The following is a 12,168-nucleotide window of genomic DNA, read 5'->3' as shown; positions in this document are numbered from 1 at the left end:
TGTGTGTGTGTGTGTGTGTGTGTGTGTGTGTGTGTGTGTGTGTGTGTGTGTGTGTGTGTGTGTGCTCCAGCAAATTCAAAACAAACAAGAACCTGGTAAGGATTAACCATTATAGTAGGACAGATATGAATATTTTATGTCTTTTTGTTTGAAAGGGGTTTTTAATAATTAATGGCCGTTGCGAGCCATTTTCAAGCCACAGCAGCCTACTTGCTCCAAATGGACTGCGATGTCACCGTGGCATTCGGGACACGGTTCAAGCATTTTTCTCTGTGTAAGCCTAAGAGGCTCTTGCCACACAAGTGTGTCTCTGTTGCTTTCTGTTCTGGTTGCCTGTTTGTTTGTTTCCTGAAACATGGGGGGATGGGGGGAGGGGGGGATTCAAGGGAAAGTGAACTATTGTTCCCTTGTTCTATTCGCTAAGCAGACTTGATAAGTACAACCATATTTCATCAAAGACCGGCGCTGTTTGTTTCTTACCACTCCGTCACATTTGTTACTCCAATTCGGGAGGCTGCAAATGATTTCTCCTGCCAAAATTCGAGACAGGTATTTTTTTTCCTCAGGAGCACTATAGTGTGCAGGCATTAATGCATTTTGGAACAGCTGAGGGGACTCGTGCAACACGGAGGCTCGAATTACAGTCATCAGGCGTGGACTTGCAAGTGTTCGATATTTTCCTCCTCCCGGCCTCCTCTGCAGGCTCGGCTCCACCACTGACACCCATTAAAGAGCCGACACAATGGATCAAAGCCCCAGTCTGCATGAGACGGCTACGAAGAAAGGCTGTACAGAAACGGGATGGCCCATATCGTCAAAAAGGAGATTTAAAAACTGCAAAGAGGAACAACAGAATGGTTTCTTCCCACAGGCCATCTCTCTCATGAACACTTAACAGCATGGTGCAATAATGGACACTTATTATGTAAATATGACACTTTGTGTACAGTCCCTTTCTGGTCAAGATGTCTCACCTACAATGTGCACTACCTCTTTTTAAACCAGATGTGCAATACAGATGTTTGTGCAGTACAGATGTACAGTTGTAAATACACATACAACTGCTGTATACTGGTTACAATTATTGTGTTATTATTGTGATTGTAACAGGTATATAAGTATGTCGTTGTGAAGTGGATGATAGGTGAATATATAGTGTATATTTTTGTTATATAAGATATCTAGTGTATTAAAGTGGGAGTATATAGCATGGTACATGGACATGATGGGTTGTGGCGCTGTAGTGTTGGTATTATGGTATAGCGTAGGGGCAATATAGTATATAAGCAATATGGTATAATATATGAGCGTTGGTTGTTTATTACTCAACCATAACAAAACTCTGTATAGTAGCGACATACCTGTTGTGCAGACATGCTTACCTCCAATGTCCTGCTGTTGTCCCATTTATTATTTATTTATTTATTTTTGTGTGTGTGTGTGTGTGTGTGTGTGTGTGTGTAAGCGATGTCTGCAAGTACTAGAAGCTGCTGTGTACCGGAGTCAAATTCCTCATGTGCATAGGCACAATTGGCCAATAAAGTTGATTCTGAACATAATTCTCCATCATAGGAACATGGATGGGTTACTATGTTGGGTCACATTGATCAGAAACCAATGATCTTGATGTGTGAATGTTATTCCTAATTCAAAATGAGTCATTTCAGCTAATGGGCTTCGTTAATATCACCGATATCATCACTGTACAAATTCTTTGTCTATAACATCTGTCTTTTTTCATATCACGGTATCGCAGCTCAATATAATGCCACTTTCCTTCCATCTATTAACGAAGTGGTGAGGGAAATTAACTTGTAACTTCATCTCTCCATTTCCTCAACACAGATGCTGAGAAGATACCCGTCTAGAGGCCGCTCCTTCTGAGGAGCACTTAACAACAGGACTTCTTCAAAGATTCAGACTCAAACAGTCGAGAAATGAAAGAGGAAGAGAGGAGGCTAGACGGAAAATGCCATGTCAATAAAAAGGAAACCCACACGCTTTAACAAACTCCAAAAAAAGGCAGTTATAGTTAGAGGTCTTCACACCATCTTGGACAGAGAACAAATGGAGCAACGCATCGACTCCCACAGACATTTTCTTCTCTTGTTCTACAAAATTCTGCCTACATGGGTGAATCCACTAAGACTTCAGAACCGAGAAACAAATCAAAAAAAATTTACTCGCCGCCCCAAATACAAATTTAAACTCTGATTTTTGCGGTCTTTCTGACAGCCTTTCAAACAGCACAGCTGATCTACTATTATTTTCAAAACATAAATAAAAGCCCACATCTCTGAATGAATTTATGATTCACAACACACAAACCAGACAAAGAGTGAATGTTTGTGTATGAAAAGTCCTGTCCTCCTGTTCTGGCCTATTTGTAGACTTTTTCATCCCTACTCATTGTGTGGTCGTATGTAAAGGAAAGGTTAAGGTGATAGAAGAGTGACAGAAAACCCCCCTGAGCTGGCACGTTAGTCTATCCAATGATCAAGGCAGTTCAGACAAAGGGCCATTAAACTTCCTTCAACTCCATCAATCATCAATTGAAACCTCGAGGGCAAAGTTTGTCTGGAGGGTCTGACCTGGCGGGGCAGTTTGCTGGTTTGTGACTCTACTGCTCCTGGTTGAAGTTGGAGGTGAGAGTGTACAGGTAGAGTTACGATCGTGGTTGCAGAGAGAAAAAAAAGCATTTCAAGAGATCTCTGGGAGGAGCAGTCAGACTGAAACCCCTTATAATTTTTCTTTTCTCCCCAATTGTATCCGGCCAACTACCCCACTCTTCCAAGCCGTCCCAGTTGTTGCTCCACCCCCTCTGCCGATCCGGGGAGGGCTGCAGACTACCACATGCCTCTTCCAATACATGTGGTGTTGCCAGCCACTTCTTTTCACCTGACAGTGAGGAGTTTCACAGCGTGTGGGAGGATCATGCTATCCCCCCCGCCGCCGCCGCCGCCGAACCAGAGGACCCGACCGACCAGGATGCGTAGCCACATCCGGCTTCCCACCCGCAGACACGGCCAGTTGTGTCTGTAGGGAGGCCCGAACAAACCAGAGTTAACACGGGGATTCGAACCGGCGATCCCCGTGTTGGTAGGCAATGGAATAGACCGCTACACTACCCGGACGTCCCAGTCCACAAGAAATTTAACCAGTAATTTGATAATTTGAGTCAAGAAATTTTATTTTGAAAAAAATTTGTTGGTCACTAATGACTAAAATGGTGCAAATTTAAATAACCAGTATAGAAGTTCTTTGGGTCACCGCCATGATGGAGAAATCTATTCAGAGAATATGAAGCCGTGCCCATCTCTAATGTTAGACTAGACTAGACTAGACTATGACGGACATTGGCAACCATTAGTCACAGGGTGCCAGAAGTAAGCAGATTTTCCTTCCAACCAATCACTACACCACTGGACTTGACTGATTAGTGAGCACTCAGCCCAACAAGACAAACTCCCCTAATCTCGATGTCCAAGGACTCAGACTTTGGTGCATGTCTCAAATAACGTCGGTGAGGGCTCCGGTCCGTCCAAGAGTGAAACACGAAAGGGCATGAGGGCTCATTCATGGACTTTCTGAGCCCTTAATGAGCACTTACGATAAGTCTGCAGTCCTGCAGACTTTGGCTGAGGGAATAACCCGCAATTCATTGTGTCGTGATGTTAAAAACAGGGATCACATGGGAAACCCCGGAAATGTGAAAAACGTAAACCAGCAGTGTGCGAGACAACCACGTTTGCCATGGAGGGAGCCAGCAAGAAGACATTCACATGTTAATGTTCTCAAACACAATTTGCATGTCTGGTCAAATATGTTTTCACTTTCCGGTTGTTTCAAACCTACACTAATCCCCGTCAACTTACACTACGACATTATTCATAAACAGGAAATGAACAACAAATTCTGCAAATTAATCAAAGGGTGAAATCGGGCCGCCGGTCACTTATGCACCTCAGTTGTGAAGAATGCAAAATAAAACAGAAAATAACCCCCCCCCCCGAAGTTGCCATTGTTATAAGCATCGTAGATCCCCCACGGCAACAACTGGCTTCGTCAAAGTAACGTGTGATGTCACCAAGTGCTGTTCCCCTTTCATGCATTCATACCATTTCGAACCCTTGCACCCATGTGCAATCATATGCACTGATCACACAGATGACGTCAATTAGTCTGAGGTTTTAGTGCTTAGTGCTTAGGGTGGAGATTGAGATTGGGCCAAAATCATCTGATGGAGTGATTGGTTGGAAGGACAACCTGCATATTCTTGGCCCCCCATGGCATGTGGTTGCCCAAGTCTGGAATACAACACTAGACCCATGAACACTAAAACACATTAACAAGACATTAATCTCCGACACTCATCTATACCCAAAGCCAGCTCTGTTTATATGTACTAAGTGACTTGCATTGGGGCTGGGTGACATGGAAAATATTATCACACTAGTCAGATGATATTAATACATATCACAATATCTGATTGTGAATGCAATAAATATGCAAGTCTGAGAATCCAGCTGAAATTCATTGTGTTACACGGTTTGGTAAATCATGTCAAACCAAAACTAGTTTCAGATAATACTCACTAAATTATGCGAGACCTCGTTTTGTGAGAAATTATAGGCAATAGATTATTGTTATCGTTAATTTAGAAGACAAAATGTTGTATCATGCTATGACAATATCCACAATGTTGTCCCAAGACAATACCACTGAAAGACGATTATTGCTCAACTAAATTTGTAATCCTGTTATGACTAAGCATGTTTTAATGTCTGTTTATGTGAAAGGTGGACTTACTACCGAGAAACACACCCTGAATTAGATTTGTGTGTTATTATATCTTATATGTGTTATATATCCCTACATTGTTCAGTTTCTGAACAGATGGACGAGGCATTTTAGTCTGTATTTGAGGAAATACACAAAGAAAATAAAAATGTCATTTTAATGTAAAGTTTTTTTTCATTAAGTTCAATATTTGAAATTATCCAATCGTATGGATAATCAAATAATTTAAGCTGCCTGAAATGGATTGGTGGACTTTTACATGCTCAGAGAAAGTGGAACATTGAATTTGGTAACTGACATACATTTCTATTTCTATTATGGAATGTTAAAATATATACGTTACAACGGTAACTGTCTCACTGTCCCATCAGTGGCTGTATCAGCCTGTCTCACCATGTAATATGCTCAGTTCTAGTTTAGGAGACCACACCTCCATCATGGAAACCACATTCATAAAATCAATTTATAATCAAAACGTAAGGCCGAGGTCTGGGACTGACTCCATACTATGAAATCTGAACGCGGCCACATGATCACGTTAAGGATCCAGGTTAACCAGTATCACAGACTGTAATTGCGTGCCACCCTGAGCTACGTCCATTGTCCTGACCTCCACCCACAGACACAGTCATGTGACCGCCACCTGACCCACTACACATCTAACCATCTTCCCATATGTTCACCTCACCTGACCTTGAATGTCACAAAAATAAACAAAAACACAACATCTCTGGTAGACCAGTAAATGTAGAGTAGAGGTTTTGTCCAGCTCCCATGCCTCCAGGTTACTCGGTGAATGACGAGGCTGACTTTTGTCTGACACACGGCGTTGGACCAGGTGGTCTGCCCAGATTAATCCGTTTAAGAACGACGCCACGGACACTGTGAGGAAAAACTTTTTACTAACAGGAAAACGCAAAAGGCAAAGAACGTCCCCGCAAGAAGAGAGCAAGACAGACTCCCAGGCAGACGAACGGAGAAAAGATGTCCTTGAAAAACTGCCAGGTGCAAGCTTTGGCAAGAACGTCTCTAATACTAGATTGCTATGCAGTTAAGAGAAAATAGGATTCTTTATACAGCCCTCCCAAGCCAAATGCATTGAGCATATTATGTGATAAGCCCTAAAGACATATCCAATTATCCTCGACCCCCCCACCCCACCCTTCAATAGAAACCCCCGGTAGACACTGTCAAGCAAAAGCTATACTCCATCATTTACAACTATGTGGTTTCCATTTAGATTGTCCGTGACACACCAAATTAGTAGCTTTTAGACATTTCAACATTACGCAAAGTAAAAATGTGATGTGCGCATCAATCAGAATCAGGTACCCAGCACTTCCTCCATTTTACAACCTAATGAGCCTGGCCTCGTGTCAATGGGAATAAACGGACCGACCAAAACACAGGGACTGTATCATTTATAGTTGCAGAGCAACTCGTGGACTGAGAAAGCGCTCCCTCACTCATGTATTCGTGATCAGCTAGTCCATTTCTGCAGGGGTGCGGCAGAGAAACCAAACATGCTGACAACAGGGGCCTCGTGAAAGTGTGTTCAGCAAGGTTTAAAATAAATGAATTGCCAAACGTATTCCAACAATTTCAAGCACAACGATAAAATTAACAATCCCATGTTCAGCCCCCTGAGTCCCCGTCGGATGGATCTGACGAAGAGCATCACTAAGGACTCAGGGTAAGTGCTCGGCTAGTGCTGTGTGAAAAGCAGGAGAAAAAAAACAAGTCTTTTTTTTGGGGTTCCCCCCCTTTTTCTCCCCAATTGTATCCAGCCAATTACCCCACTCTTCTGAGCTGTCCGGGTCACTACTCTCCGCCCCCCCTGACGATCCGGGGAGGGAGGCAGACTACCACACGCCTCCTATGATACAAGTGGAGTCGCCAGCCGCTTCTTTTCACCTGACAGTGAGGAGTTTCGCCAGGGGGACGTAGCGCATGGGAGGATCACGCTGTTCCAGTCCCCTCCCCCCAAACAGGCGCCCTGATCGACCAGAGGAGGCGCTAGCGCAGCCACCAGTACACATACCCACATCCAGCTTCCCACCCACAGACACGGCCAATTGTGTCTGTAGGGACGCCCGACCAAGCCGGAGGTAAGACGGGGATTCGAGTCGCTGATCCCCGTGTTGGGTGGGCAATGGAAGAGACCGCTACGCTACCCGGACACCCTAACTTAAGTCATTTTCTTACATAATGATAAACATACGTATTAAATTTCAAGTAAAAAGGGGTTTTCTATTATCAACAAAATTGATTCCCATCATCCTCTCTGTTTTGACAAAGCAGCTCCAGCTTTCAGTTCCCCTCTGGTCCCGCCTCTGTTTCATCCTTATTGGTTGGCGGACCTATAATCGACGCCGTTCAGCGGTGACACTCAGCTTCAGTTAAAATTGTTTCAATTTTGGGAAGAGTTGGAGCACGCATATGACGGCGGGCTCTACAAAGCGGTCAGTCTTTGCATTGGGCCGAGAGCATTCAACTCGCAACCATTCAATAGAAAACACAAAAATACAGGAACCACTTTTACACGGGTCTTTGGTGGGCACGCAGTCTAAGTCTACTTAATGTTAATTCACAAACTTGTTACTTGACAGGACTCAATAACAGTAGCGCTTTGCATCTATGACCCCTACATCTTGGTGAAATGACCCACGTGGATTATCCCCTCAGATACACACAAATAAAATTACATGACTATGCATAGAATGAAGGTATAGTTAACAGCCCTGCTTGATGTCGAGTCTTTTACGCCTTTCAGCTGGAGTCTGAATGCAAATATGCCTTAAGCGGCGTTATACTTTCCCCGTCTGTGAGTACGTGAGGGTCCACTAGGGTCCACATGACATAAATTTCGTCACCAGCCAAGTCTGCGGTTGTCCACAACCAACTGTCTGTGTGCATGCCGGATTTTGTATGCTACAAGGGCACCAACTGCACATCCCCTGAAAACCAAAATGGATGCTGAATTGGAAGAGAGGCTGTGTGAAGAGGTCAGTCGCTACCCGCATCTCTTTAATTCGTCTTTAAATGGACTTGCATTTAAATTGCACTTTTACAGTCTACCGGGCCGGCCACTCAAAGCACTTTACAATGTATGCCTCAGATTCACCCATTCACACACATGTTCATACGCTGATGGCGGACGCTGCCATGCAAGGAGCCAACTTGCTTATCAGGAGCAGTTAGGGGTTCAGTGTCTTGCTCATGGACACTTCGACATGCTCTCTGGAGGACCCGTGCATCAAACCAGCAACCTTCCCATTACTAGACGACCCCCTCTACCTCCTGAGCCGTGCCGCCCCCTCTACCTTAACAGATGTGTAAACTTGACACCAGCTTTGGTTGACAATTTTTCTGCTGCAAGTATTAAACAGGAAAATGTTTCATCCATGTTATGATATGAGATATCACAATTAATAATGCCATACTTTAATATCGGGGAAATGCTGCATGCAGCAAACTGAGCCTTTAACCATCACTGCATCGCATCAAAGAGTAGGCCACAGTTAAGGCTGGGTGATATTTTTGACAGAATACCTGGATATCAATTACGTGGTGATATTTTGGGACAACTACTGGGGGTTTGGTAAGATATCCACACACAATAAAATGTTGAGAAATTATCATTAGTAACAAGGATATGATGACCAAGCAGCTAAGGGCATTCATTTCACTCAGTTAAAAAAAAAGTCTAATAAGTTAAGAAAATTGTATCATTTTACTGCAGCCTTCAAGACCAGGGAATGACAACATTTAACTTGTGTCACAATATTATGATAAGCAAAATCCCTGATGATCTCTAGTCTCCCATCACAATATCAATATCATATCAATACACTATCCACCAGTAGCCAGTCAATGTAAAAAGTCCCTCGATCAAGCCTGACTAGTTTCATTTCTCCTGTTAAAAGTTCCCTATAAAATAAACCATTAGAGGAAGAAAATACTGAAAATGATCTACAGCCAACAACATGTATCAAGCAGGTGGATCCCTTTTTTTAAGTAGACCTTTTGGTAGCCCCATATAATGTTTACAAATTGTCAAAAATAAAACAATATAAATGCAAAACAAAAATGATGAGCAAAAAAGGCTTTTCAGAAATACATGCTGGCAAAATGCAAAATTGGATAATAGCACCGCTCACAAAACAGACAATATTCATTTCCAGTGTGACAAAGTTATGGCCAAGTAAAAAGTCATACCTGGCTAAAGGGGGGAGGGGAATGATGTATTAATAACGAGTGCTAGTTTCTGATTTATAGTGTGTGTGTGTGTGTGTGTGTGTGTGTGTGTGTGTGTGTGTGTGTGTGTGTGTTGGACCATATCATGCCAGTAACAGTGAACCATGAAGGCATTCGTCACTTGGTTGTATTTTGTAATGTAGGGGAACTCTGCTTTGATTTAAGACGTCACATGTTTTGGAGGTCATTTCATTCTTGGCGTGGCCAACAAACCGCTTCATCCGTGGGCACGGGAGGGGCGTGCGCGTGAAACGACTATGACAAGACGAGCGCGATGTTATATCGTCCCGTGCGAAGGCACGATAAAGGGCAACTACTACTACTATTACTATTACTACTATTACTACTCCTACTGCATGGCCAGTTCGCCCTCCTTGCAGTATATTTCCTAAAGGGCAACTCTACACCGTGGGAAGGCTGTGCTACGCCCTCGGAATAACTAAATCCATTTAATTTCACACAGAAGAAGAAAAAAAAGACTAAACTATGTTGACTTGTTACTACACAAGACGAGGCCTAACGTGGCTCGCCGCCGCGGCGGCAGCAAAACCCTGCGATTAATGAAGCCCATTTGCACACGGAGGCGTCATAAAGTCCGGCTGGAAAGCCGCCGTAGCCCGGCCGAGAAGTTCCCCCGAGCGGACTTTAACAAATGCGATATAAAACTGCACTTACGTAACGTCGTAACTTCTTTTCAGGAGGCGACTTTCTCAGCCAGCCCGCGTACACCACATCTCCCCCACTCATATCTGCTGCTGCCGCTGCTGCTTCTGCTTCTGCTTCTTCTTCTTTCTCCCCCCGCAGAGTCCGGCGGAGATTTGCTTTTTATTTCTTAATTGTGATTTTTTTTTGTGTTTACCTGAAGAAAGAAAGAAAGAAAGAAAGAAAGAAAGAAAGAAAGAAAGAAAGAAAGAAAGAAAGAAAGGGGGAAAAAAACAACGATCAAGGTCTCGATCCGTGAAAGTCAACAGTTGAAACGGTGCACTGGCGCAGACGAGGGCAATAAATACCGTGCGTCCTTCCTCGGCAGGCGCCCGGAGTGTTCCTCCTGTGAGCCGAGGAGAGCGGCTTTCCCTCCAGCTGCTGCGGAATACCGTGGTTATGGAGGCTGCCCTTAAAGTTCAGGTAAATCTCAGCGGCGCGTTGTCTCTCTGTTAGTAACAACGGCAACTTGCTTCCTTTAGCCACACCGAAACGCTGCGGCCAAACCAACAAAAAAATTTTTTTTTTAAAACGCACGCGAACTCGCCAAAATTATGATTCAGTGACAGGCTTTCATGCAATCCCAGCCAAAGTAGAGCGATTCCCCTTTTGCGGAGTCGGGTGTTAGTATCCTATTGGGTGTCCGATGCATAGTTGTCTCTCGGCAAATTGAAACGTTTATCTCCTCCAAAAACACGCGCGCACACACACACATACACACACACACAGAGAGAGTCGGTTTCGCCGATCTTCCTACCAGCTCACTCCTACGGCTCCTTAATTATGATTGACAGGGCAGCTCCGTCTTTCCCTAAACTCGCCCCCTTTGGAACACGGAGGAAAGGCGGCGGCGGCGGCGTGCAGGAAAAGTGTGCGAGCTTAACCATGGGACTTGTAGTCCAACATTGTTTATGTTTCGTAGCCGGCTACAGCCAAATGTGGACTTAAATGGGGAGGGGGGGAAACGCAAATTAGCCACATGAAGTAACGAACCTTTGCGTCTCGGACCGGATATAGATATATATATATAAAGAATGGCTACGGGAAAATGAGGAAAGGACAAAGGGGGGTTCCGCCTCTTTATCGACCCACAGGTCCCACCGAAAAGCTGCGCACATGTAAACTACACTATCCATGATCGCGTGCGGGCTGAACCAGACTGCACGGTACACACCGCGCTGAAGTTTATCTGATTTTGTAATTTGTATTACGCAATCTGGCATGTTGATAAAGTGCAATATGCCCCCTGCTATGATGGACAGCTTTCACGAGCAGCCTTTCCCATTTTCAAAAATCGAAAACGAGCTAAGGGCTGAGCGACATGATCCGACATACTTTGGACTTATCTCCTTGTACATCTGCTCTCTCTGAGCTGCAGGAAAAGATCCATTTCTGGAGGTATCCGAGGAATGTTTCAGGAATGCGATTGTCACGCAAATGCCCTCCCCTGGTGGCTTTTGTTAGTCTGTTCCAGTGATTAATGGGTGCCACTGCTCAGAACCTCTGCGTCTTTATAATGATGAAAAGCTACATAACCATTCATTAAAGGGGACTCATACACAATAAATCATACCCTGACAATTAGATTAATTCGCACGGGACCGTGTCAAGCCGGCCAACCAAATTAGCCTGTGACATTGTTTTCATGCTTGTTCAGGTGGAACTATTTATATGAACTTTGTTTTAAAGCTACAATTCTAAAGACCGTCGTTTTTGTTGATCTTGATTACACCTGCAGTGATACTGGTAATTGGTTTTTAATACTAAAATCTATTACTTTTCTACAATACTATCCGTCTTGACCATGGAGTCGGGTTACATAATGCTAACTGGCATCGTTGCCATGGCTGGACACGCCCCCCTGTCTCCTTCATGCCGCTGTTAACTTGTTTTTTTGACCGGGTAGGACGAACACCGGTGCAGCAGCCAACGCGTTCCTGTTGGAAACAACTCCATAGGGAGCGAAAACGGGCTGAAACAGGACGCTGATGTGATGCTTCTGTCGGACACACACAATCAATATGACTGCAGACCAGCGTTCCCATATAGTTTGATGAACTTTGTGATACACAAGACTGCCAGCGTTAGCTTTGGTCCAAGGATCTAGTTTTTACATGGGTGGCAACTGTTAACCGACTGCTGGGCTGACAGCACAGGGGCGACAGTGGCTGCTGTGCCTTGTTTGTAGTCCAGAAAAATCAGTTGCATTAGGTCTATTTTTTTTGCTGCCCCCTACATCTTACATTATCAGAACACTGTTCTATTGTAAATTGTCTCGTAATCCATCTATGCTTACTACCCCGTTCTTCTGCATATTGTAGCGGGCACGAACAAGTAGACCCGTTAGCCAACGGGTCGGACCCTTTAGTCGACTGGTTAACGTTGTCGCCCGCGGTACGGGAAATCCGA

At 44.2% G+C, this 12,168-nt stretch overlaps 1 protein-coding gene across 2 annotated transcripts in view; it reads right to left on the bottom strand.

The window, feature by feature from the left end:
- The window catches only part of gab1 (GRB2-associated binding protein 1), a 66,545-nt gene extending 56,702 nt beyond the window's left edge, over positions 1 to 9,843 (bottom strand). For both annotated transcript variants that reach the window (XM_056279518.1, XM_056279519.1), the window contains exon 1: positions 9,733 to 9,843. In XM_056279518.1, the coding sequence (XP_056135493.1) occupies positions 9,733 to 9,804 (72 nt within the window). In that variant the 5' untranslated portion in view covers positions 9,805 to 9,843. The remainder of the gene's footprint in view (positions 1 to 9,732) is intronic.
- Positions 9,844 to 12,168: the final 2,325 nt, after the last annotated feature.

The sequence above is a fragment of the Lampris incognitus genome, chromosome 5 (genome assembly GCF_029633865.1).
Source record: "Lampris incognitus isolate fLamInc1 chromosome 5, fLamInc1.hap2, whole genome shotgun sequence".
NCBI lineage: Eukaryota > Metazoa > Chordata > Actinopteri > Lampriformes > Lampridae > Lampris > Lampris incognitus.
Note: the sequence above shows the minus strand (reverse complement) of the source record. Positions and strands in the feature narration are given on the sequence as shown.